The 20,467-nt window shown below is 64.6% G+C and overlaps 4 protein-coding genes across 6 annotated transcripts; 3 read left to right on the top strand and 1 right to left on the bottom strand.

Annotated features, from left to right (window-relative positions):
* Window positions 1-25: 25 nt before the first annotated feature.
* On the top strand, window positions 26-3,474 carry LOC102094308 (mitochondrial ubiquitin ligase activator of nfkb 1-A). 3 transcript variants are annotated; one of them, XM_065073721.1, is made up of 5 exons: window positions 26-146; window positions 1,209-1,348; window positions 1,599-1,686; window positions 1,768-1,888; window positions 2,068-3,474. In XM_065073721.1, exons 1-5 carry the CDS (start codon window positions 80-82, stop codon window positions 2,756-2,758), a joined length of 1,107 nt encoding a protein of 368 aa, XP_064929793.1. In that variant the 5' UTR covers window positions 26-79; the 3' UTR covers window positions 2,759-3,474. The 3 variants fall into 3 exon arrangements, with proteins under 3 accessions (XP_064929793.1, XP_064929795.1, XP_064929794.1); XM_065073723.1 differs by lacking the exon at window positions 26-146 and adding an exon at window positions 662-818; XM_065073722.1 differs by lacking the exon at window positions 26-146 and adding an exon at window positions 663-818 and having other exon boundaries at window positions 1,189-1,348.
* Window positions 3,475-8,591: 5,117 nt separating this feature from the next.
* On the top strand, window positions 8,592-12,419 carry CAMK2N2 (calcium/calmodulin dependent protein kinase II inhibitor 2). The gene is made up of 2 exons (XM_065073733.1): window positions 8,592-8,856; window positions 11,107-12,419. The coding sequence occupies exons 1-2, from the start codon at window positions 8,688-8,690 to the stop codon at window positions 11,175-11,177; spliced, it is 240 nt and encodes a 79-aa protein (XP_064929805.1). The 5' UTR covers window positions 8,592-8,687; the 3' UTR covers window positions 11,178-12,419.
* Window positions 12,090-17,473, bottom strand: EEF1AKMT4 (EEF1A lysine methyltransferase 4). Its single transcript, XM_065073724.1, has 3 exons — window positions 17,251-17,473; window positions 16,156-16,439; window positions 12,090-13,745 (listed from the first exon to the last, which is right to left on the bottom strand). Exons 1-3 carry the CDS (start codon window positions 17,420-17,422, stop codon window positions 13,443-13,445), a joined length of 759 nt encoding a protein of 252 aa, XP_064929796.1. The 5' UTR covers window positions 17,423-17,473; the 3' UTR covers window positions 12,090-13,442.
* Window positions 17,474-17,509: 36 nt separating this feature from the next.
* ALG3 (ALG3 alpha-1,3- mannosyltransferase) lies at window positions 17,510-20,403 on the top strand. The gene is made up of 9 exons (XM_065073717.1): window positions 17,510-17,688; window positions 17,910-18,009; window positions 18,082-18,229; window positions 18,389-18,549; window positions 18,691-18,811; window positions 19,101-19,306; window positions 19,500-19,577; window positions 19,772-19,915; window positions 20,017-20,403. The coding sequence occupies exons 1-9, from the start codon at window positions 17,538-17,540 to the stop codon at window positions 20,204-20,206; spliced, it is 1,299 nt and encodes a 432-aa protein (XP_064929789.1). The 5' UTR covers window positions 17,510-17,537; the 3' UTR covers window positions 20,207-20,403.
* The last annotated feature ends 64 nt before the right edge of the window (window positions 20,404-20,467 follow it).

Raw genomic sequence — 20,467 nt, 5'->3', positions numbered from 1 at the left:
GTCCTTTGTGGTGTCAGGGCAGGGGGAGAGACGGGAGCTGGAGCAGGGAGTGACCCAAAAGCCGGGGGAAGTGTGGGAGATGAGACATCCAGTGGGACGGGAGCAGCAAATGAGAAATCCCACGGAGCCAAGAGGGGGAGCAGGAGGTGAGATGTCTTGGGGAAGAGAGGGAGAGGAGCAGACTGTAGGGAAGGAGGGCGGCAGCCGCAGACTGACCCTCGGCACCCCGGGTGGGGCTGGGGGGACAGGAGACCCCCAGCCACAGGCATGGGGGGGTCGCGCTGCCGGCTGGCACCGAGCAGGGTGGCTGGTGGACACCGAGGGTGGGTCTGGGTGAGGCTGGCGTGACAGGGGCCAGCAGCCGCGGGCTGAGACAGCCCCACGGCCCCGGCCCAGCCCCAGCCAGAGGGTCCCTCCGCAAACGGCCACCCAAGGGGGCGGGGGTGACACCGCGGGTGACCCCATCCAGCCCTGGGGCTGGGCCGTGGCCGAGCCCCCTCCGCAGAGCGCCTGGGGCCTGCCCTGCCCCCGCCGCCGCCCCGGCCCCGCGCCGGGCTCCCCGACACCCCCGCCCCGGGCCGGCGGACACGGGGGACGCGCAAAGGCCGCCGGGAGTTGTAGTCCCGTGGGCGGCTGGCGCAAGGCCCCACGGGAGCTGTAGTCCGGCGCGGGGACGCTGGGGGATGTCGTTTCGGCGCCGCTCGCCCGGCCGCCGCGCCGAGGAGCCCAAACTACACTTCCCAGCAGGCAGCGCGGCGGGGCCAGGGTCCGGGCCTGGGCGCCTCCGGCCGCAGGGGCACGGGGGCAGCGGGGCCGGGGTGAGCGGAGCGGCGGGGCCGGGGCTGGGGCCGAGCCGGGTGCTGGGGCCGGGACAGATCGGGGGTGTCGGGCCTAGGCGGGACCTGGGCGCAGGGCCCGGCTGGGTCACGGGCGCCGGGCCTCGGCCCGGTCCTGGGCGCAGGGCGAGACGGGCGCCTCTGGACGCTGGCTGGGCACGGGGTGCTGGGTCGGGCCGGGGCTGCCAGATACCTGTGGGTGCTGGAGCTGAACTGCTCCAGCCGGGGCCACGAGCGGGCCTGGCCCGAGGGTGGCAGCGCCCTGGGGACAGAGGCAGTGGGGTGTCCCTGCCCTGGGGACGGGGGTGCTGGGTCATCCCTGCCCCTGGTCCGACACAGCCCCATCCATCAGCCCACAGGCTCACCTTGCAGGCGTGCTGCCCGAGCCTGGAACCATGGACGCGCCGCCCATCACTCCTGGGGAGCTGCTGTGTCTGGGTTCCAGCATTGCCTTCTCCGGCCTCTTCTACTATCTGTACAGGAAGAAAGCCAGAGTTGCGGCACAGATACAGGTAGTCCTGTGCTGCAGGTGCTCCCTCCTGCCCACTGTCCCTTCCCTGCTGCCCTACAGTGCCCAGCCCAGAGCCTTTGATTTGGGTGCACGTTGCTGATGACTGCAGCATCCTCTGCCAGTATCACGATGCCTAAGACCAAACAGGTTATATCCTGCCAGAGATCCCCACAAAGCCATGCATGACCCATCCTCTGCCTGCCAGCCCATCTGCCCCTCCCGATGTTCATACTCAGCCCCTGCTCTTCTAGGAGGCCCCAAAGCTCCACGTTAATGATGATTTACCAGCACTGGTGTCTGCAGCTGATGCGAGGTGCCTACCTTACGTTGCCCTGGAAGGTAAGGAGACCCTGTGGCCCCGCACTGGGGACAGGAGCTGGGCTCTCATCCTTTGGCTGTGATGCATTTCTTGGCCCTTAGGCATAGTGCTGCCCGCCAAGGCTGCGCTGACCAGCCATTACCATGAGGGGCTGCAGGGCGTGATCCAGAAACTGCTGCTGAAAGAGCATCGGCTGATCTGGAACAGCTTGGCCCGGAGCTGGTGAGCAATGGGAGGTGACAGCAGGGGTGGGTTTGCAGACAAGGACGAGGGTCCAGACCCTCGTCACCTGGGGCTATTTGAGAGGCAGAAAGTGGCTTGGTTAAAGGCTCTAGTCCCTACCCTTGGCTCAGAGTTCCTCCACATTGTCCACATCCCAGTGCTGTGCTGTCTGCTTGCAGGAGTGAGAGCGAGCGAGTCCTCTCGGAGCAAGTCTACACCGTCCCTTTCTTGCTGGCCTCACCGGACACTGAGGCAGTGACGCAGGTGAGTGTGGAGAGCCCACTCCGAGCCATCTGCCTGCCCCTGGAAACAGTGTACGAGCGGTTCCAGCAGCCGGCCCACGGCTTCCGTGACCTGCTGGGCCAGTACCTGAGCGGGGAGAAGCCCAAGGGCATTCTGGAGACAGAAGAAATGCTGCGAGTCGGGGCCGGGCTGACGGGCATCGGGGAGCTGGCCCTGCACCCCGACGGCTCCCTGCACCTCCAGCCGCCAGCCCGGGGCGGCGAGTATTTCCTGAGCCTGGGGGACTGGCAGACGGTGCTGGCAGAGCTGGAGTCGGTCAGCGGGCTCTGGAAAGGAGCAGCCATGCTGTGTGCTGCGGCAGGCCTGGCCGTCCTCCTGCACGCCCTGTGCCGTGCCTACCGCCGCGGCCGCCTCAAGCAGGAGGACAAGGAGCCGGACAGTGAGGAGATAGGGGACGGGGGGCCCGAGGATTCCTGTGTGATCTGCCTGTCGCGGCCTCGTGAGTGCGTCCTCTTGGGCTGCGGCCACATCTGCTGCTGCTTCCGCTGCTTCCAGGCCTTGCCTGCCCGCCTCTGCCCCATCTGCCGGGGGCCCATCGACCGCGTGGTGCCCCTCTACCAGGCCTGAGAGCACCTGGGGGAGGGGTGGGCTCCAGGTAGGGGCAGCGTCAACAGAGCCAAGCCTAGAGCCTGCAGAAATCTCAGCTGTCCAAGGGGTTCCTATTAAGAGGAACTAAGGTCATTGTGTGCCCCCCATCTGTTTTGGGGAGGGGGAAGCAGAGTTACAGCCTTGTGACCGTCACTTTGTCTACCAGAGGGATCCCCCCCACTGAACATGAAGGCTTGGGGGAAATGTATGCAGTGCCTGAGTTGCAGAGCTGAGTCCCTAGCCCTACACCGGGATGTTCCCTGTGCCCTCTTCCCAGACCTGATCCCCGCAAAGCCAGGCAGGATTTTTCTCGTGTTTGGCTTCTCCAGCGCATGGGGAGGGCAGTGTGGGTAAAACCAGGGTTGGCAGGACACAGCCCCCACAAAGCCACCACGGTGGCACATCTTGATGCCACCATTGTCCTCACTTGCCCAAACCGTGTGCCTGAAGCCACTGCCCAAACTGTGCAGGAGCACTTAGGGGCTGGCAGCGATGAAGGATGTCACTTCACCAGCTGCTCTGCCACCCAGGGAAGGGGACAATGTGCTTCTGCCTGCCTCTGCAGTGTCCCCCTCTCCTCCTGGAGCAGGGGGCGCAGCCCTGGGTTCCCCACTGTGCCCAGCTTTCCTGCCCATCTCCCGGCCAGGAGCAGCTTGTGGTGGTGTGTGAGTGATAAAGCCGAGGAGCAGAGCGCAGCCTCGCCTCTTCCTTCGCGCCGGGAAGCCGGGGGAGATGCGCTGGCAGCGCAGGCTTTCCCCAGGGGGTGGGGGGCACTGCCACCTCCCTCCCCACCCAGGGAGGCCCAAGTGGGTGGTGGGCTGGGGAACCCCAGGCAGGGGGCATCTCCTTAGGATACAACCCCAAATGATGGGGAAACGGGACTGTTGCAAAGACGATTGCACTTCTCCAGTCTCCATGGCAACCGCTCTCCTGGACTGCTCCCCATCACTGCCTGGCTGCTGTTGCCCAGGCAACCCATGGGCTCTCCCGACTCCTGCAGCTTTGGGGCACCCAGAATTGGGGGGGGGGGGGGGGGGGGGGCAATGCTGATGGGTTTCTGGCAGCCAGCCAGCAGCATTGGGGGATGGGGGGGATGATATGCCCCCTCCCTGGTGCAGCAGCCCCTGTCGCTGCCAGTCAGGGGCTGGGAGCTTGCTTGGGGCAGATGTGTTCCTCAGGGCCTGCAGCCAGCTGTGGTGTCCCAGAGCACCCAGCAAAACCTGGGACTCTCATGCATTTTGGGGATGGGGGATTCCCCTCACCCACCCCCAGTGTTTCAGCCTTGCCTCCTCCCCAAGCCAGCACGATGACTGCTGAGCTGCAGAGTGAGCAGTGGGGCCTGTGTGCTCCCCCCGGAGCCAGGCATCCCCCCCGCAGCAGGAGGGATTTCGGGAAGGAGATAAATACCAGATGGGAGAGGGCCGGGCTGCCAGGAACACACTCCCCGCATGCCAAGAGCTGCTGGCGCGAGTGGGCGCGTGGGCTGGGGGTGCCTGTGCTCCCCAAGACTGCTCACCTCGTTCCTTGGGGCCTGGCAGCCAGCTGGGGACAGGGACAGTGGCAGAGGGACCTGCAGCCACCCACTCCCCTCTGTCCCCACATGTGCTGGGGGTGCCTGGGGCAGGGGACACATCCCCTGTGCTGGAGGAACATGGGGAGGGTACCACCATGAGCTGGGGCACAGCCCTACCCTATACCCCCTGCTTTGGGTCTCTGCCACCCCGGGAGGCCACCAGCCCCAGGGTGGCCTGAGCACACAGTCCCCACCAAGCAGCCCTGTCTGGCAGTGCTTGGGGCAGCAGCGTGACTCAACTGCTCAGCTCAGCACCAGCCAGAGCCTCTCTGCGCCAAACCGGCCAGCACAGGGGCTGCCCGGCCATGCCGCAGCGCCTGTGCCCCTAGATGAACCCACTCTGTCCCCTGCCCAGGGAATTTTGGTCCGGAGCAGGATAGCAGGGAGCTCAGAGTGTGCAGGCTGAACCCTGCCCAGCCTCCCTCCCCACCATACAGGGCCCAAGAGGGACCCAGGCGTCCTGCAGCTGCCCCCCCATCCCTGCCAGGTGACAGTCCATGGCCCCCACCTGCACCCCCAGGGCTGCCAACCCACTCCCACCTGCCTCCCTGTCTGTTGTCATGGTAACCAGAGATGTGGTGACAGACGAGGATGGAGCCTCACACCCCAGCAGGGCTGTTTCCACCCCCCTGCCCAGGGTCAGCCTCCCCCTCTTTTCTGCTCCCCTGGGCTCCAGGTTTGCGCAGGGGACCCTCCGTGAAGCCCCTGCCCCGGGCAGCAGAGGGTGCCCCATCTGCTCAGATGCAGCCGTAGCATCGCAGCTGTGCCCTGGGCAGCTCGTGTGAGGGATGGGGACACTGCCATCCCCCTTCCATCTGCTCAGACTTACAATCTGAGCCCCTCGGGAGCACCCTCTTCCCAAAGCCAGGCTGTGTGCCAAGACAAACTCATTTCACCAGTGACAACCTGCTGGCTGGTCCCCTTCCTCCTGCAAAGGCTTCAGCCTTTCCTCCCTGGGAAAGGTGCTTTCCCTCCCGGGAGGGCTTTTTGGCCTCATCTTCCCCCATCACCAGCTGCAGGGACCATGCTGCTGTCCTGTGCTTGCCCTGGGCTCCCCCCCAGCACGGCTGCCGCGTGCGGTGCCAGCAGCAGGTGCTCGGAGAGTCCCCCCTGGGCCGCGGCTGCCACCACCGTGGAGCAGAAGTGCCATTTCACGTTTCTTGGCAGGGCTGGAAGCAGCACAGATGGAGGCACCAGAGCCAGCCTCCAGGCACGCCTCCACAGCCCCCAGCCCTGTGGGGCCAGCCCTGGTGTCCCCAGCCCTGGGTGACAGCACTGATGGGCTCCCAAACCTGCACCAGAGAAAGGCTTGGATCTGGTGTCTGATGCCCCCTGCCTCCTCTGAAGCATGTGGCATCCAGCTGCCAAGGCCACCAACCCTGTCCCTGCCAGGCCTTGGGGACCACCAGGTGCTCCCACCCAGCCCAGCTTTTGCTGCCCGGGGCTCCCAGCACAACCGTAGCAGGACATGTCCCACCACAAGCTGCTTGTGCACACATAGGGTGTTTCTCCACTGTAAAACTACTTGAAGCACCAGGGAAAAGCACTTGAAGCACAGGGAAACCCCTCACGTCCATCAAAGCACCCAGAGCCAGCACCTGAATCCCCACCAAGGGAGCAGGGGTCAGGGGCAGCCTCCACCCGTGGGGCTGGGTGATGGCAGGCATAGGTGGGCTCCCGGATCATCACCTGAGGCCAGGTAATGCAACGTGATGTCCATCACCATCCCCATTGTGGCTGGGAGCCTGGCTGTGTGCCCCCTGGCTGGCCCCATATCCACCCTGGGGGGGTCACAGTCAGCCCCCAGCCCTTACATCACCTGCAAGGTGTCCTGGGTTTAAGGAAGGAGGGCAGGAAGAGCCACCTGCTTTGCACTCCCACAGCTCCTTCTTCCTGCTGGAGCGGGCTTTGTGTCGGACAAAAGGCTGCAAAGGAAGCGATAAAGGAGATTACGTGGCTGTGAAAAGGCGGATAACGAAGGTGGGATGAGAGCCAAGGGAAGGAGGGCCTGCGGTCCAGCTCACCATGAAGATGCAACATGAACTGGCAGGGGATGGGGGGTGCCTCCTGCACCCCCGTGCCCACACCCCCACATTCAGGTCCCTGATACCTCCTCACCCCTCACAGGGGTGCACAACCTAGGGGAGCCCAAGACTAGAGGTGTCCCAAGGAGATGCAGTGCTTAGAGCCACAGCGCTGCTCTGTCCTACCTGCAGCCCAGCTGTGCTGGCACAAATCCAGCCCTCCTGCTGCCTGGGCTGGGTGGAGGGTCCCTCCCACACCCCCAAACCTCAACCAGCCCCACAGAGCTCCCCCACACCCAAGCAGCTCCCCTGGGTGTAAGGCACTGTACAGATGCGGGTTAAGTGGGGCCATTCCCAGGGTGACCCCTCTGCAGCCTCTCCCTGGGCTGAAAACTCTCCTGGAGTGCAGCACCAGCCCTGCTCACATCCCACACAGCCCATCTGCTCCTCTTCTCACTCACCCCCCACCCCGTGTGTGCCACGGCCTGTCTGTCCCTGCCCACGGGCAGTGGCACGTGGGCTCAGCAATGGGAAAAGCAGGGCACATCTCAGCGTGGGCCTCTTGCCTATTTTCCCAGGCACTTTTTGCAGGAGCAAAAGCCATCACATGAAAAAGTTCAAGCTGGTTCCCCAGCAAAGGCAGGAATAACTGCACTGCCTTGCCAGCAGAGAGCAGGCACCGCTGCCCTGTCCCTCCCCATCTCTGCTCTGGAAGAGGACAGCCAGGACCAGTGCTCTGCAGAGCCCAGCACAGAGGGAAAGGCAAAGCTGAGCCTCCCCAAAATAGAAGTACCTGCCCTCTCGCATGGCCCAGTCAGGCTGATAACTCTTCTGTAGCGCCTTTCAACAGGATCTCAGGCCATGGAGATGCTGCCATGGAGAGACAGACCACAGGGCTGACTGTAAAGCCCCACTCGTGCTCTCTCAAGACGTACACAGGGAAATTCTCATGGTGCAGGGCTGGCAAGTGCTGCTGCCATGCAGGGCTCTGGCTTTGCTGAACCCAGAACACCCACATGAGCAGTGGGGCCTGGATGTGAGGTAGCAGCAGGAACAGGGCTTCCCTGTGACAGGGTGGGTCTCACCAGCCATCATTGTCACTGCTGCCATCATCATCAGTCATTCCCAAATCCAGGGCTGGACCCACAGCTCATACAATAAGCAGAAGACCCAGCCTTGGGTTAAATAGCACCCCAGCCCCAGGTGACTAGGAAGGGGGTTCCCAGGTGAAGACACTCAGGGCCATTAATGCCAATAAATACAATCACTGTCCTGACAATGGAAAATGTAGGAAGAAAGGGCCAGGGTGGCTCTGGGGCAGTGCTGTGCAGAAAGGACACAAATGGGGCTCTGGGGAGGCACTGAGGCTGCTCTTGTGGGTTTCTCCTCACTGGCCCATGGCAGATTCCCCTTCTCTGCAGAAAGCCCCCAGAGAAGAACCAAATCACAGGGCGAGGGGCATCCTGGGGCACAGCCCCTATGTAGCCACGCTCACGGGCACCTGCAGAATCACATGTGCCCCTCACAGCCCCACAAATACTCACAAAGGGGCACAGGTGTACATACACATGCACATGTGTGTGCAGGGACCCACACATGGGGGACCAAGGGGACTGGCAGGGGCTGGGCAGGACTGGTGTGGCTCCCAGTGGGGAACCCAACACTGGGCGGGCTGTGAGAGGGGATGCCTGGATGGGTGTTGGGCAAGGGTCACAACGGGGGCTGGGGGCAGCCTGGGTGGGGAGACCTGGGATGGGAGCTGCGTTGGGCTCGGCGGGGCTTGAGCCTGCCAGGCTGCAGGAGGCTGTGAGCTGGGCTGGGGTGCTTGGGGTGGGCTGGGGCACCAGAGCAGGGTGTTGGGGGGTCTGTTCGGCATCAACTCAGTGCGCTGAAGGAGGGCCCGGGTGTGCCTGGTGGTCCTCAGCTGTCTCACACAGGGGTATCCGGCTGTGCCAAGGGCTCCCCACCCCACAGGGGCACCCCGTGTTTAGGGGCACCTCAAATTTGGGGCAACCACCCCGGCAATGTTGCGGGGCGGGGACCAGCCTGCACTGGGGATGGGGCAAGGGCTGGGGTCCCCCCATCCCAACCGGCCGGGCACCGAGCACCGGTGGCGGGGGTCCCCGTCACTGTCCCGGCCGTGCCGTGCCGGGCCGCGGCGCTCCGGAGCCGCCCCCCGCCGGGGGGGTCCCCGCTCCCCCCGGATGCATGACTTCATCCTTCCGCCCGGGTTTCCTCCCCGCCGCCGCCGCCGCCGCCGCAGACCGGCTCCCGGCTCGGCGCGGCGCGGCTCGGCCCGCTCGGCCCCGCCATGTCGCAGGTGCTGCCCTACGGCGAGGACAAGGTGGGTCGCTACGGCGCCGAGCCCGAGGCGGGGGAGCTGCCCTTCAGCTGCCGCCTGCAGGACACCAACGCCTTCTTCGCGGGCAACCAGGGCAAGCGGCCCCCCAAGCTGGGACAGATCGGCCGCGCCAAGAGAGGTACCGCCCGACCCCGTCGCCTCTACCCGCCCCGACCCCCACCTCAGCCCCACGGCATCGCCGGCGCTGCCCCACGGCATCCCTGGGACCCCCACATCTGCCCTGCGGCATCCCCGGCACTGGCTCTTGCATCCCCAGCGCCGCCCCACAGCATCCTCCGGACCCTCGGATCTGTCCTTGCATTCCTGGCTCTGCCCCACGGCATTCCCGGGATCCCCGGATCTGCCTTTCCATCCCCGGCTGTGCCCCGGGACCCCTGGATCTGCCCTACAGCGTCCCCGATGCTGCCCCCCGGCATCCCCTGTACTGGCCCTGGCATCCCCAAGCGCCGACCCACAGCATCCTCAGGACCCTCGATTCTGCCCTTACATCCCCGCTACTGGCTGGTGCATTCCTGGCACTGCCCCCCCAGCACCATCGTCATTGCCCCACAACATCCCTGGGACTCCCGGATCTGCCTTGCATCCCAGCACTGTCCCCTGGCACCCCCGGCACTGTCCCACAGCATCCCCGGCTCTGCCCCCCAATATCCCCAACACTGCTCCTGGCAACCCCAGAATTTCCAGCTCTGCCCCACATCATTTGCAGTACTGCCCCCCAGCATCTCTGGGACACCCAGGTCTGCAACTGGCACCCAGCACTGCCCTAGAACCGCAGGCCCCCCCATCCCCAGACACCAGTGCTGTCCCCCAGCACTGCCCCACATGCCCTGCAGCCTGGGGCTGCCCCCGGGACTATCCTCAGGCATCCCTGGGGCTGCCCCAGCACATCTACAAATGCCCCTGGAACCCCCCAGGAAACACTCCTCAGCACCCCTGGGATTGCCTCCACATCCCCTTGGACTTCCCCCATATCATCCCTATAAACAAGCCCCCCCCCAGCATCACCAGGAACAGCCCCTACTGCCCCATAAACCTCTCTCCCTCCACATTTCTGCCTGCCGCAGAGACCCCCATCAACAGCCACCGGCGATGCTGATCAACAAACATCCTCCCCCGCGGTTTACTGTCCCCCCAGGACTCCGTGAACCTGCATGCCCCCCCCGCTTTACTGCCTGCCGCAGAGACCCCCATCAGCAGCTTCTCTGCTTCAATCAGGACCCAAATAAATGCCCCCACCTCGTCTGCACCCTGATCTGTCACTATCAATCCTCCCCGATGCTTTGGGGACCCCTGAGAATGGCCCCCACCTTCCCTGCAGCCCCCATCCCACATGCTTGGGGGGGCACATAGGCAAACACCCCTTCTTGAGCTGCAGGGGCAAAAGGGGGGGGCAAAGCCCCCTCAAAACAAATGCACCCCAGCCCCGACGGGCGATGAGCTGCTGCCTGCTCCACCTGCCCCCTTTGCAGTGGTGGTGGCTGGGTCTAGCAGACCCACCTGGGGGTGATGTGAGGGCCAGTTCCCCCTTGGTGGTGTTGGGGGGATCTGGCTGTTCCCCCGGTGATGCTGGGAATGGGGGGGCGAGGAGATGTGGCCAATCTGCCCTCAGGGTGGTGATGGGGGGGGATTGCTGAGCACCCTGGTAGTGATGCTGGTGGCAGGACAGATCTGTCCACCACCTCTGACAGTGATGGTGATGGGGGGTGATCTGCTCAGCCGGTGCTGTTGATGTGTGTGTGGGGGGGGTCTCTGTAGTCCCCTGATGGTGATGCTGATGGGGTCTGTCCAGCCTCCCGCTGGTGATGCTGATGGGGGGACTGCTCAGCGGGTGATGCTGATGGGTCGGGGGTCTGTCTGGAGGGTGATGCTGTCCAGCCCCCCATGGTGATGCCGATGGTGGGGGTCTGTGCAGCCTTCCATGCTGATAGCAGAGGTGGGGGGGCTGTCCGGCTCCCCTGACAGTGATGCCGATGTGTGGGGGGGTGTCCTGCGCAGCGGGTGATGCTGACCGGGGTCTGGCTGCCACCCCCGCCGAGCTGGCGGTGCTCCCCCCGCTGGGTCATTACCCATTCCAGTCCTGTTGCTCTCATCAGCGCCTGCCGCAGAGAAGAGGGGAGGGTCCTTCCTAGTCTTTCCTGCCCCCCCTTCCCAAACCACCCATCCAGAGGCGGCCGGCTGGCTGCGGGGGGGTGCGGTGCTGAGCTGGGGGGTGATCCTCTCCCCGTCCCCATTGCACCCACCTGCCCCCATTTGCCCCACCATGCGGGGGGCACATCTGGAGCTTTTCCGGGTGGTGAGTAGGTGTCGGGGGGCAGAGGCTGTGCACGTCCCCTCGCCCACGCTCCCCCCTCCCCGCCTGTCCCCGCAGTGGTGATCGAGGATGACCGGATAGACGAGGTGCTCAAGGGCATGACGGAGAAGTCGCCGCCGGGGGTGTAAAGCCGGGACCCGCCGCCAGGACCCGCAGGCCGAGCCCTGCTCCAGCCCGCCCGGCCCTGCATGCTGGCTGGACACCGACCGGGAGGGGGGAGGCCATGCCCGTGCCCCCCTCCCCGCCCCGGGGGTGGGGGGGGCTCTGCGGCCACCACCACCCCCCCCCGAGCCATGCACTTTACCCCTCCGCCTCCCCCGGGGATGGGACAACCCGCCGAGCCCCCCCACCCTGCGGAAAGACCCCCCTCCTCCCGGGGGGGGGCTCCACGGTGTGTCCCCCCCATCCTCCTTGGCGGGGGGTCCCGCACACGCCGGGGCGGCTCCGGCCCCACGAGTGGGGTGGGGGGGGGAGCGCTGCTGTCCAGAGACATTTTTTGCTCCATCGTTTTTTGCATGAGCTTGGTGGCCCGAGCGCCCGGTCCTGGGGCCGAGGGTCAGCCCCACCACTCCGGCACGCTTCTTTTTAAAACAGAAACTCCTCATATTTGTATTTTTATATCCGAATCTTTGTTAAAAACGATCTGCTGACGTCGAGATGTCGAAGTAACCACATCGGGGAAAAACAAACAAACAAACAAACGGTTCATATTTTTTTCCATAAGAAAAAAAAAGAAAAAAAAAGAAGAAAAAACCGAGGGGGAAGAATAAAGGGGGGGGAACAGAAAGATGGAGGGATCATGAGGAAAGCTAAAGGTGTGGGGAGGGGAACGGGGACCCCCAGCCTGACCCCTCCCCACCAGCAGCAGGACCAGCCAGAGGGTTTGGCAGCACCATCGGCCACCGCAGTCCCCCCCGGCAGCGCCGGGGCTGAGCCCACCAGGGCCGGCTGTGGGTGCCGGGGGGTCCCGGCGCTGCCCCTTGCCCGAGGGCGGCGGGGCCAGGGGAGGGAAAGGGGAGGGCAGGGACTGGCCTGAGTCGTTGTTTTTAATTTTGTACTTTAATTTAATTTTATTTTTTAAGAAGCTTCTCGGGGGGGGTCTGATGTGCATGAGAAACTCATCATCTTTTTCAATAACCTACAAGTGGCATTTATCGAGACAACGCAAAAAAAATATAAATAAATAAACAAAACAACAAACAAAACAGAAAAACCCACCAAACAAAAAACAAAACCAAGAAAAAAAAAAGAAAAAAAAAAAAGATACTTGTGTCATTATGTTCTACGAATGATCCATTGTAAATTTAAATGCCATTTTTCACTGTACTGGTGAACAAAATGCGATGAATAAAATACATTCATGTACTGAGGCGAGGCCGGCAGCTGCTGCTCCTTTCTGTCCCTCCCTGTCGCCATCTGGTTTTCGGGGTGCCTGCGGGACGGGTGGCATGGCTGGGGGGCTGACCCCGGAGTCCTTGGCGAGCTCCCAGCACGGGGGGAGCCACCGCCTGACCCACTTACACCTTTTGCCAGAAACAGCAGCCTGGTGGCTTTGGTACGTTACCGCTGTCCCTCTGAGGAGGGAGCCCCCTCTGCACCCCCCAGCATCACCTACCCCAGGGCGGAGAACTGGTGCCCAAACAGCCCCTGAGTTCACCCTTGGTAGCACCTGCACGTCCGCTGCAGCCACCGCGCCAGCACCCACGCACCGGCCCCGCACGCAGACAGCCGTGGTGGCACGCGGGGGCACGCCTGTCCCCGCGCTGCTGGCCCTGGGCAAAGGCGGGCAGGGGCCAGGTGTGACAGCACACCGGGTTTGTCACTGCAGCCAGGAGTGGGCAGAGAGGGGGACAAGGCACACGCAGCCCATGGCGTCCCCAGCTCCGCGCTGGCACATCCCAGCCTGGAATCCCCACTGCCTGGCTGAGCCTGGGGGAGTGACAAGGACACAGTGTCCTCGTGCATCCCCACAGCCAGGAGGCTGTTCTGGGGGTTCCCTGCCCTGCCCCCTGCACCCAGTGCCAGCAACCCCCATCCTGCCCCCAGCCCAGTCGCCTCCTGCCTGTGCTGGGGGCAGAGAGGGAGCTGCTCCCCACAAGATGGATGGGTGGAATTAAACCCGATTTGGTTTCATTACCGGCTGCAAAGCCCGGAGCCCTGGCTGCTCTCCAGCCGGGCAAGGGAAGGGCCGCAGCAGGGGGGGGGGCACAGCATCTCCCAAGCATCCTGCTGCCCTCCAGGAGGAGGCCAACCCCCCCCTTTTCTCCCATTACTCACATCACTTGGCAGCCTGTGGGGGGATGCACTGGTTTCCAGTCCCCCACCTGCAAGGGTGGAGCAGCTTAAGGCTTTACTGGGTGGCAGGGGGAGGCTGGGGAAGCCCCCTGCCCCGGTCACAGCTGGATGGCAAGGAGATAGTCCTCATCGTCGTCCGGGGGGGCAGGGGCTGGTGGTGGGGCAGGGGGCGGGGGAGGCTGGTGCAGCCGGCGTCCCAGGGCCAGGTCACTGGGGTCCAGGGGCTGCCCCTTGCGCATGATGTAGAGGAAGTAGTGGAAGGTGCCGGTGTCCCCGTCCCCGCAGGTGACATGGCGCAGGGACCAGCTGAAGGCTTCCTGTGCGTAGTGGGGCTTGCGGAAGTGGGGCTGGGCGAAGGTGATGGAGATGAAGCAGCCCCCTGGGCGCAGCACCCGGCTCACCTGTGGCAGGAGAACCCCCGGAATGGAGCCAGGGGGACGACAGAGTGAGGTTCGCCCCCTCTGGCACGGACAGCCTCATCTTCAGGGACCCCCATCACCATCTGCCAAAGATCCCCCCCCATCCTCTCCCATTGCACCCCCAAATCTGTCCTAATCTTACCCTCCCCACTCTGGCTCTGACATGTCCCCAGACCCCCCACAGCCTGGTGGCAATGGGGGTTCCCATGCATCATTTCTCCCTGCACCCCAAAACCCTTCACCCCCATCCACAGCAGACAGCACAGAGACCCAACCCTAGTGCAGGGAAAAGCTTCACCCTCTCAGGCACAGGGCCCCCCAAGAGTAACGTGGGATCCTCATCCCACCCACCCCCTCCCCAGGGCACCCAGCACCACCACCCCCCCTAACACCCAGAATCTGAGCGGGGGGCGGAAATTGGATGGGAAAGGACTCGACCCTTTTAATCACCATTTTCTCCTCGCTGGAACTAAGCCCCCACTAACAGGATGGAAAAGAACATCAATTTTCTTGCTTGGCTTTATCCAATGTCAAAAGGCTTTTACGGCCAGCGCTCGCGTGCTCGGCATGCAAAGGCAGCGCCCAGGGCAGGCGGGCAGCCAGCCCCCCCAGCAGCTCCCTGCCCCAGGTGAGGACAACTCAGAACCCCCCAGCAAGGACAGAGAGCCACTGTGGCAGGGGAGCGGGCTGGGGGCCAAGGCGGGGGTTCCTGAGCTCTGGTTTAATCCTGTTGGAAAGCTCCCCAGCTCAGAGCTGGCTGGGGACAGGGACAGAGAAGGTGGCTCATGTGCCCCCCAGCTGTGGTGGGGGCTTTTGAACCAAACCGTAGTGGTTTTGGCCAGGAAAAGGGGAATGCAGGTCCCTGCATCCCCCTGGGCACGCAGCTCAGCATCCCTCCAGCAAAGCACCAGCTGCAACCATCCTGGAAAGGCCCTGCAGATTCCCAACTGATGGACACGAGGGGGGGTCCCAGGGACAAGGGGGGTCCCCAGGCCTGGGGGCAGGCAGGGATCTCCAGCTGGAGCCAAGTGAGAGGCATCCTGCATCCCATCCATCGTTAATAGAGCTCTAAAGGCCGTTGCTTAGAGACGGGCGCAGGAAACCTTCCCATCACTGGCCGGCGCGGGGGGGCAAGAGCGGCTGTTCCCCGCTCTGGCACTGACCCATCGCCCCAGGATCACCGGGACAGGGCTGTCCCTGGGGGATCCCCACAGGTGGGGTGGATTTTCAGGTCCTTAATTCCCCCCCGCCAGAGGAGAGCAGGAAAGAGGCTGTGAAGACCCCAGCCCCGCCACGACAAGTGGGGTGTCAGCCACAGCCAGACACGCAAAACAGCAAGCGGGTGGCGATGCCCTGCGAATCCCCCTGGGGACAAGGACAACAGGGACCAGCCTTGGATGGAGGCCAGTGGTGCCCAGTGATGCTGGGGGAGGGCAGGGATCGAGCAGGGGATTATAAAGGGAAAAAAAAAGGGAAAAAAAAGAGCTAAATCCTCACTGCTTGGCTGCATGACAAGGACAGGCAGCAGTGCTGGCAGGGCAGGACCTGGGGGGGCGAGGACAGCCCTGCTGCCCACAGCACCTGGAGTCCTGCTCCCTCCTGGGCTCAGAGGGCAAGAAAGGATAAGGGGGCAGTAGCCACGAGCACCCTCCCAGCACCCCGTGTCCACACCCAAGGGTGCCGGGCAGGCAAAGCAATTAATTATCCCTGCAGTTATTCCCCTGGGGCAGGGGAGGCTGCCGGACCCACACCCCCATGCGGGGCAGGTTCAATCCGGTCCCTGTCTCTGCAGCCAATTAATTAGGGCCCGGAGGCATCGCCCGTCCCCGTGGCAACACCAGGGCCCTGTCAATGCTGACGGGGGTTGCCATGGCAACCCTGGACCAGATGATGGGGACTCCAGCTAAGAGATCGAAGCTGAGGCGGGGGGGGGGCGGGCAGTGAGGACTTGTCACAGCCCCACAGTTGTCACCTTGCCCTGGGCAAGCAAGGCTATCTCAGAGTGTCCCCCCAGGCCCCCTCTGGGTACCTTCAGGTGCACCTACAGCCACCCATGCCAGGATGGGACCCATTTTTGCTGCCACCCCTTAGTATTTAGAGTGCAAATAAAGAGGGTGGGGTCACCTAGTCCCCCAGCAGGACCAAGGGTCCCCAGGGACACACTTCTACATCCACCTCCCTGGAGAGAAGGTGATGGGGTGGCAGAGGTGGAGTCTACCACCCCCAAGGGTGCCAGGATCCCCCCTGGGTGCCCCTTTGCAGGGCAGCGAAGAATGTGGCACCAGCCAGGGTGGTGAAGCAGGGTGGCAAAGGGACATTCTGCACCTTCACCCACCCCAAAAAGGAGATGGAGGGGGGAACCACCCTCCACCCAGCTCCCCCCACCGCGTACCTCTGCCAGCACCCGGTGCATTGAGGCGACCGCCTGGGGCGAGACGTCCCACGGGTCGGTCTCCTCCACCATCAGCACGTCGAGGGTGCCCTTCTCCAGCACCACGTCGAAGGCGGCGTCGGGGAAGGCGAGGGCGCGGATGTCCATGACGGCCCAGCGCAGGCCGGGGCAGTGGGCGTAGCGGGTGCGCATGGCGGCGATGCAGGCGGGGGAGAAGTCGATGCTGGTGACGTCGGTGTAGCCCAGCTCGTGCAGGTCGTGGCTCAGGGCGCTGTTGCCGCAGCCTGAGTGGGACACGGCTCAGCTCGGGGTGGCCATGGGGGGGCCGCCTGCACCCCAACCCTGCTCCCTCCCACCCAGGGGTGCAGGCGGGCAGGCTGGGGCAGCTAGACAGGGAGCAGTAGCCTTGTCACTAATTAACGAGTGCTTGGCTAGCTCTTCATTACCCCCAAGGTGGGTGCTTTGGGCTGGACGGTGTGGCGAGGTGGGACTGGTGGCCATGAGTGGGGAAGGAGGAGACAGGGGAGCTAGAGAGGGTCCCCACTCCTCGCCCCCACAACACGATGGGGCAGGAGCCAGCAAATCAGGGCAGCACACAGCATCTGGGGGGGGTTAACCCCAGGATTAAGGGGTGGGGGGTCTGGACAGATGGACAGAGGGACGGCTGGCTCAGGGGGCCAGCACCCGCCCGGCCAGCACCCGCCCGGTTCCAGGAGAACACGGACCCCCCCGGTGCGGCAGGCACGGGGAGCAGCCGCTCCCGGGGGGGCCGGGGGATCCCTGGGGGGGCGGATTTGGGGGCTATTAAGTGCAGCTGGCGGCAGCTGATCCGCTAACAGGATCGGTGATTACACCCGCCTAATCCCGCCTGCCCAGCGCGGGGGGGCGCGGGTGAACCTGCCGGGCCGGTGGCGGATCAGCTCTCAGGTGGGATTAACGGGCCGGTTATAGCGGCCCCCGCCCGCACTCCCGGGAGCGGCGCTGCCCCGGCACCGGCCCGGAGCCGCACCGCCCCCTCGCGGCCGGCGACAGCGCATCCAGCGGGGGGACCCCGAACCCCTCCCGCCCTGCCCTTCCCCAGCACCGGGCACGTACCGAGGACGAGGATACGGTCACCGGGGCGCAGCTCGGCCTCCAGCTGCGGGAGGAAGCGGGACAGCCCCCCCAGCCACTCCCGGGGCTCGGCGCCCTCCCGCCGGTACAGCGCGTCCCAGAAGCGGCGCTGCCGGAAGCGGCGGTTGGCGGCGGGCGCGCGCCGCCGCTCCATGCCGGGGCGGGAAGCACCGGGCGCCACGTGCCGCCCGCGCCCCCACGTGCGGCTTCCGGTCTCCGCCGTTGCGCCGCCCTAAGCGCTCCGACCGGAAACACGGAGCGGAGCGGCCATGGCGGCGGGGCGGGGGGCGGCGGCGCTGCGGCGGGCCTGGCGGGAGCGGCGGGCGGCGCTGCTGGAGCCCCGCTACACGTCGCTGGTGGCCGCCTGCCTCTGCCTGGCCGAGGGCGGCGTCAACCTCTGGGTCATCCGCAGGGTCCCCTGTGAGTGCCGGGGCCCGGCCTGGCCGCGCCCGGGGCGGCGGGGTTGGGCTCGCCGGGCGGCGGCAGCTGGTCCCCGGGCTGGGCGGCGCTGGGGCGGGGAGCAGCGCGGGGGCTCCCGCTGGCAGGGTGACACCGCCCAGCCGCGGAGCCTCGGGTGGCAGCGGGGCTGTCTGGAGCGGGGGAGCCCCCGCGGTGCCCCCTGACCCCCGGCCATCCCGCAGACACCGAGATCGACTGGCAGGCCTACATGGCGGAGGTGGAGGGGTTCGCCAACGGGACTCTGGACTACACGCAGCTGAAGGGGGACACCGGGCCGCTGGTGTGAGTGCTAGGGGGCTGAGCGCCCGGGGGCCCCGGGGGGCAGCCCGGCCCCTCACTCCCGTCTCTGTGCAGTTACCCCGCCGGCTTCGTGTACATCTTCCTGGGCCTGTACTATGCCACGGGCCGCGGCACCGACATCCGCCTGGCGCAGTACATCTTCGCTGGCCTCTACCTCCTCAACCTTCTCCTCGTCTTCCGCATCTACTGCCGAACCAACAAGGTAGCCTGGAGCCCCAGGGGCTGCCTCGGGGCCTCTCCTGCTCTGCTGAGCCCTCACCCAGGCACAATGGCGGGGGGCTGAGGGTTGGAGGAGCTGAGCAGCAGCAGGGGGTCCAGGACAGGCTGCTGACCACCCACGTGTCTCTCTGTCCCCTGCAAGGTCCCCCCCTACGTTTTCTTCTTCATGTGCTGTGCCTCCTACCGCATCCACTCCATCTTTGTCCTGCGGCTCTTTAATGACCCCGTTGCCATGGCCATCCTCTTCCTCGCCATCAACCTCTTCCTGGAGGAGCGCTGGTCCTGGGGCTGCCTCCTCTTCAGGTGAGCAGGGCAGGGGCTGCTCTCCACGGTGTGCTGTGTGTGGGAGTGGGCTCAGCCCCGGGGAAGGAGGCTGTGACCGTTCCAGCAGCTGCCTGGGCTGGTGTGCAGGGAGCCACACCAATAACACAATATTCTGGTCAGCCTGGCTGTGTCCGTGAAGATGAACATCCTGCTCTTTGCACCTGGACTTCTCTTCCTCCTCCTCCAACGGTTCGGTCTCCTGGGCTGTATCCCCAAGCTCTGCATCTGTGCCCTGCTCCAGGTGGGTTCTTGCTCATGTCAGCTGCAGGGGCAGGCTGGCAGCCCCGTTGACAGGGGGTCGGAGACCATCCTGCAGCATCCTGCGTGGCTGTCCTGGGGGCTGGAGACCTCTGGGTGGGTGGATGCTGGCACCAGCGTCTGAGCTGGCCCCACACAGCAAGCTGGAGGTTGATAAATAATCTTAATCATGGGTCCCTGTCAGCCCACGTGGTGCTGGGGTTCTCAGGAGATGGCAGGGGTGACAGACCTGGTTTACAGCTGCTATGAGGGTGCTGGTGTGTCTCTGGCAGGTGATTCTGGGGCTGCCCTTCCTGCTGGTGAACCCCGTAGGGTACCTGACACGCTCCTTCGACCTGGGCCGCCAGTTCCAGTTCAAATGGACGGTGAACTGGCGGTTCCTTCCAGAAGAGGTTTTCCAGAATCGGGCTTTCCACGCCACATTGCTCCTGGCTCACCTGGCTGGCCTGGGGCTCTTTGCACTGCACCGGTGGCACAGGTGAGACCCAAGATACGGGTCAGTGACTGCCCTGCCCCCACAGTGCTGCAATTTTGGGGTTGCAGGCAGGAGGGGGGGGGAGTTACCGATCTGTTTTGGGAAGTTCTCTACCCACGCATCGTGGTTCACAGTGGAAGGTTGGCGTGGGAGAGACTTTCAGCAGCTGAGATTGATGTTTGTGCTCCCCTCTCAGGTCCAAAGAGAGCATCCTGGCTCTGCTGAAGGATCCTGCCGAAAGGAAACACCCGTCCCCTCCCTTGACCGTCAACAATATCCTTTGGCAGGGCGGGCAGCGAGGTGGTGGGGAGAAGGCAGGGCAGACCTTGGGCTTGGTGTTTGCAGGCTGCTGGTCCTGCTGCGCTGTCAGGCTCAGCCTGGCCCGGGGGAGGGGGCTGTGCTGTACAGCTGGGGAGTTGCTGTGGGATCTCCAGCCTCCTGCGCTTGTCCCCTTAACGCCAGCGCACAGATCGTCTTCGTCCTCTTCTCCTCCAACTTCCTGGGCATCTGCTGCAGCCGTTCCCTGCACTACCAGTTCTATGTCTGGTATTTCCACACGCTGCCCTACTTGCTCTGGTGCACCCCGACCGCCAAGCTGGCCCACATGCCCAAGTATGTGCTGCCAGGCAGGGGGCACCCGTCTGCTGGGGGTGGGAGCGAGGGGGGCTGGTGTGTGTCCCCCTCATGCTAATCCCCGTCTTTCTCTGCGTCAGGGTGCTGCTGCTGGGCGTGATTGAGCTCTGCTGGAACACATACCCCTCCACAGTCTGCAGCTCCCTCTCCCTCCACATCTGCCACGGATTTGTCCTGCTCCAGCTCTGGTACGGCACGGCCTCACCTCCGGCACTGCACACCCCCACGCTGACCAGGAGGCCTGCAGCCATCTCCAAGAAGGCACAGTGACAGCGTGGCCAGCTGGATGATGGGAACTGGCCTCTGGAACTGTCCCTTCTGCCTGGCTCTGTCCCCACCCGGCTCCCAGGCTGCCCCTGGCCATCCCAGGAGGGCTGTGAGCCCTGGAACTGTGCGAAGCGCGGGGCCTGGGGACCCCCAACAGGCAGGAGTTCCCCAATAAAGGGGGTTTTGTGTGCCCTTCCCCAGCTGCAGTATCCTTGTGCTGTGGCAGTGTCAGGACAGCCATGCCTTGGCCACTGGGGCTGTGGA

Source organism: Columba livia, chromosome 9, assembly GCF_036013475.1.
Source record: "Columba livia isolate bColLiv1 breed racing homer chromosome 9, bColLiv1.pat.W.v2, whole genome shotgun sequence".
Classification (NCBI taxonomy): Eukaryota; Metazoa; Chordata; class Aves; order Columbiformes; family Columbidae; genus Columba; species Columba livia.
This window is presented reverse-complemented; position numbering and strand designations above follow the sequence as displayed.

Coding starts and splice junctions, on each gene's coding strand:
- EEF1AKMT4 (XM_065073724.1), bottom strand. CDS start 17,422: ATGGAGCGGCGGCGCGCGCCCGCCGCCAACCGCCGCTTCCGGCAGCGC. Junction 16,440..17,250: donor TGACCGTATCCTCGTCCTCG/GTACGTGCCCGG, acceptor TGTCCCACTCAG/GCTGCGGCAACAGCGCCCTG. Junction 13,746..16,155: donor TGCACCGGGTGCTGGCAGAG/GTACGCGGTGGG, acceptor CTCCTGCCACAG/GTGAGCCGGGTGCTGCGCCC.
- LOC102094308 (XM_065073721.1), top strand. CDS start 80: ATGAGACATCCAGTGGGACGGGAGCAGCAAATGAGAAATCCCACGGAG. Junction 147..1,208: donor GCCAAGAGGGGGAGCAGGAG/GTGAGATGTCTT, acceptor CTCACCTTGCAG/GCGTGCTGCCCGAGCCTGGA. Junction 1,349..1,598: donor GAGTTGCGGCACAGATACAG/GTAGTCCTGTGC, acceptor CTGCTCTTCTAG/GAGGCCCCAAAGCTCCACGT.
- CAMK2N2 (XM_065073733.1), top strand. CDS start 8,688: ATGTCGCAGGTGCTGCCCTACGGCGAGGACAAGGTGGGTCGCTACGGC. Junction 8,857..11,106: donor GATCGGCCGCGCCAAGAGAG/GTACCGCCCGAC, acceptor CTGTCCCCGCAG/TGGTGATCGAGGATGACCGG.
- ALG3 (XM_065073717.1), top strand. CDS start 17,538: ATGGCGGCGGGGCGGGGGGCGGCGGCGCTGCGGCGGGCCTGGCGGGAG. Junction 18,010..18,081: donor GGGGACACCGGGCCGCTGGT/GTGAGTGCTAGG, acceptor GTCTCTGTGCAG/TTACCCCGCCGGCTTCGTGT. Junction 19,916..20,016: donor AAGCTGGCCCACATGCCCAA/GTATGTGCTGCC, acceptor TCTCTGCGTCAG/GGTGCTGCTGCTGGGCGTGA.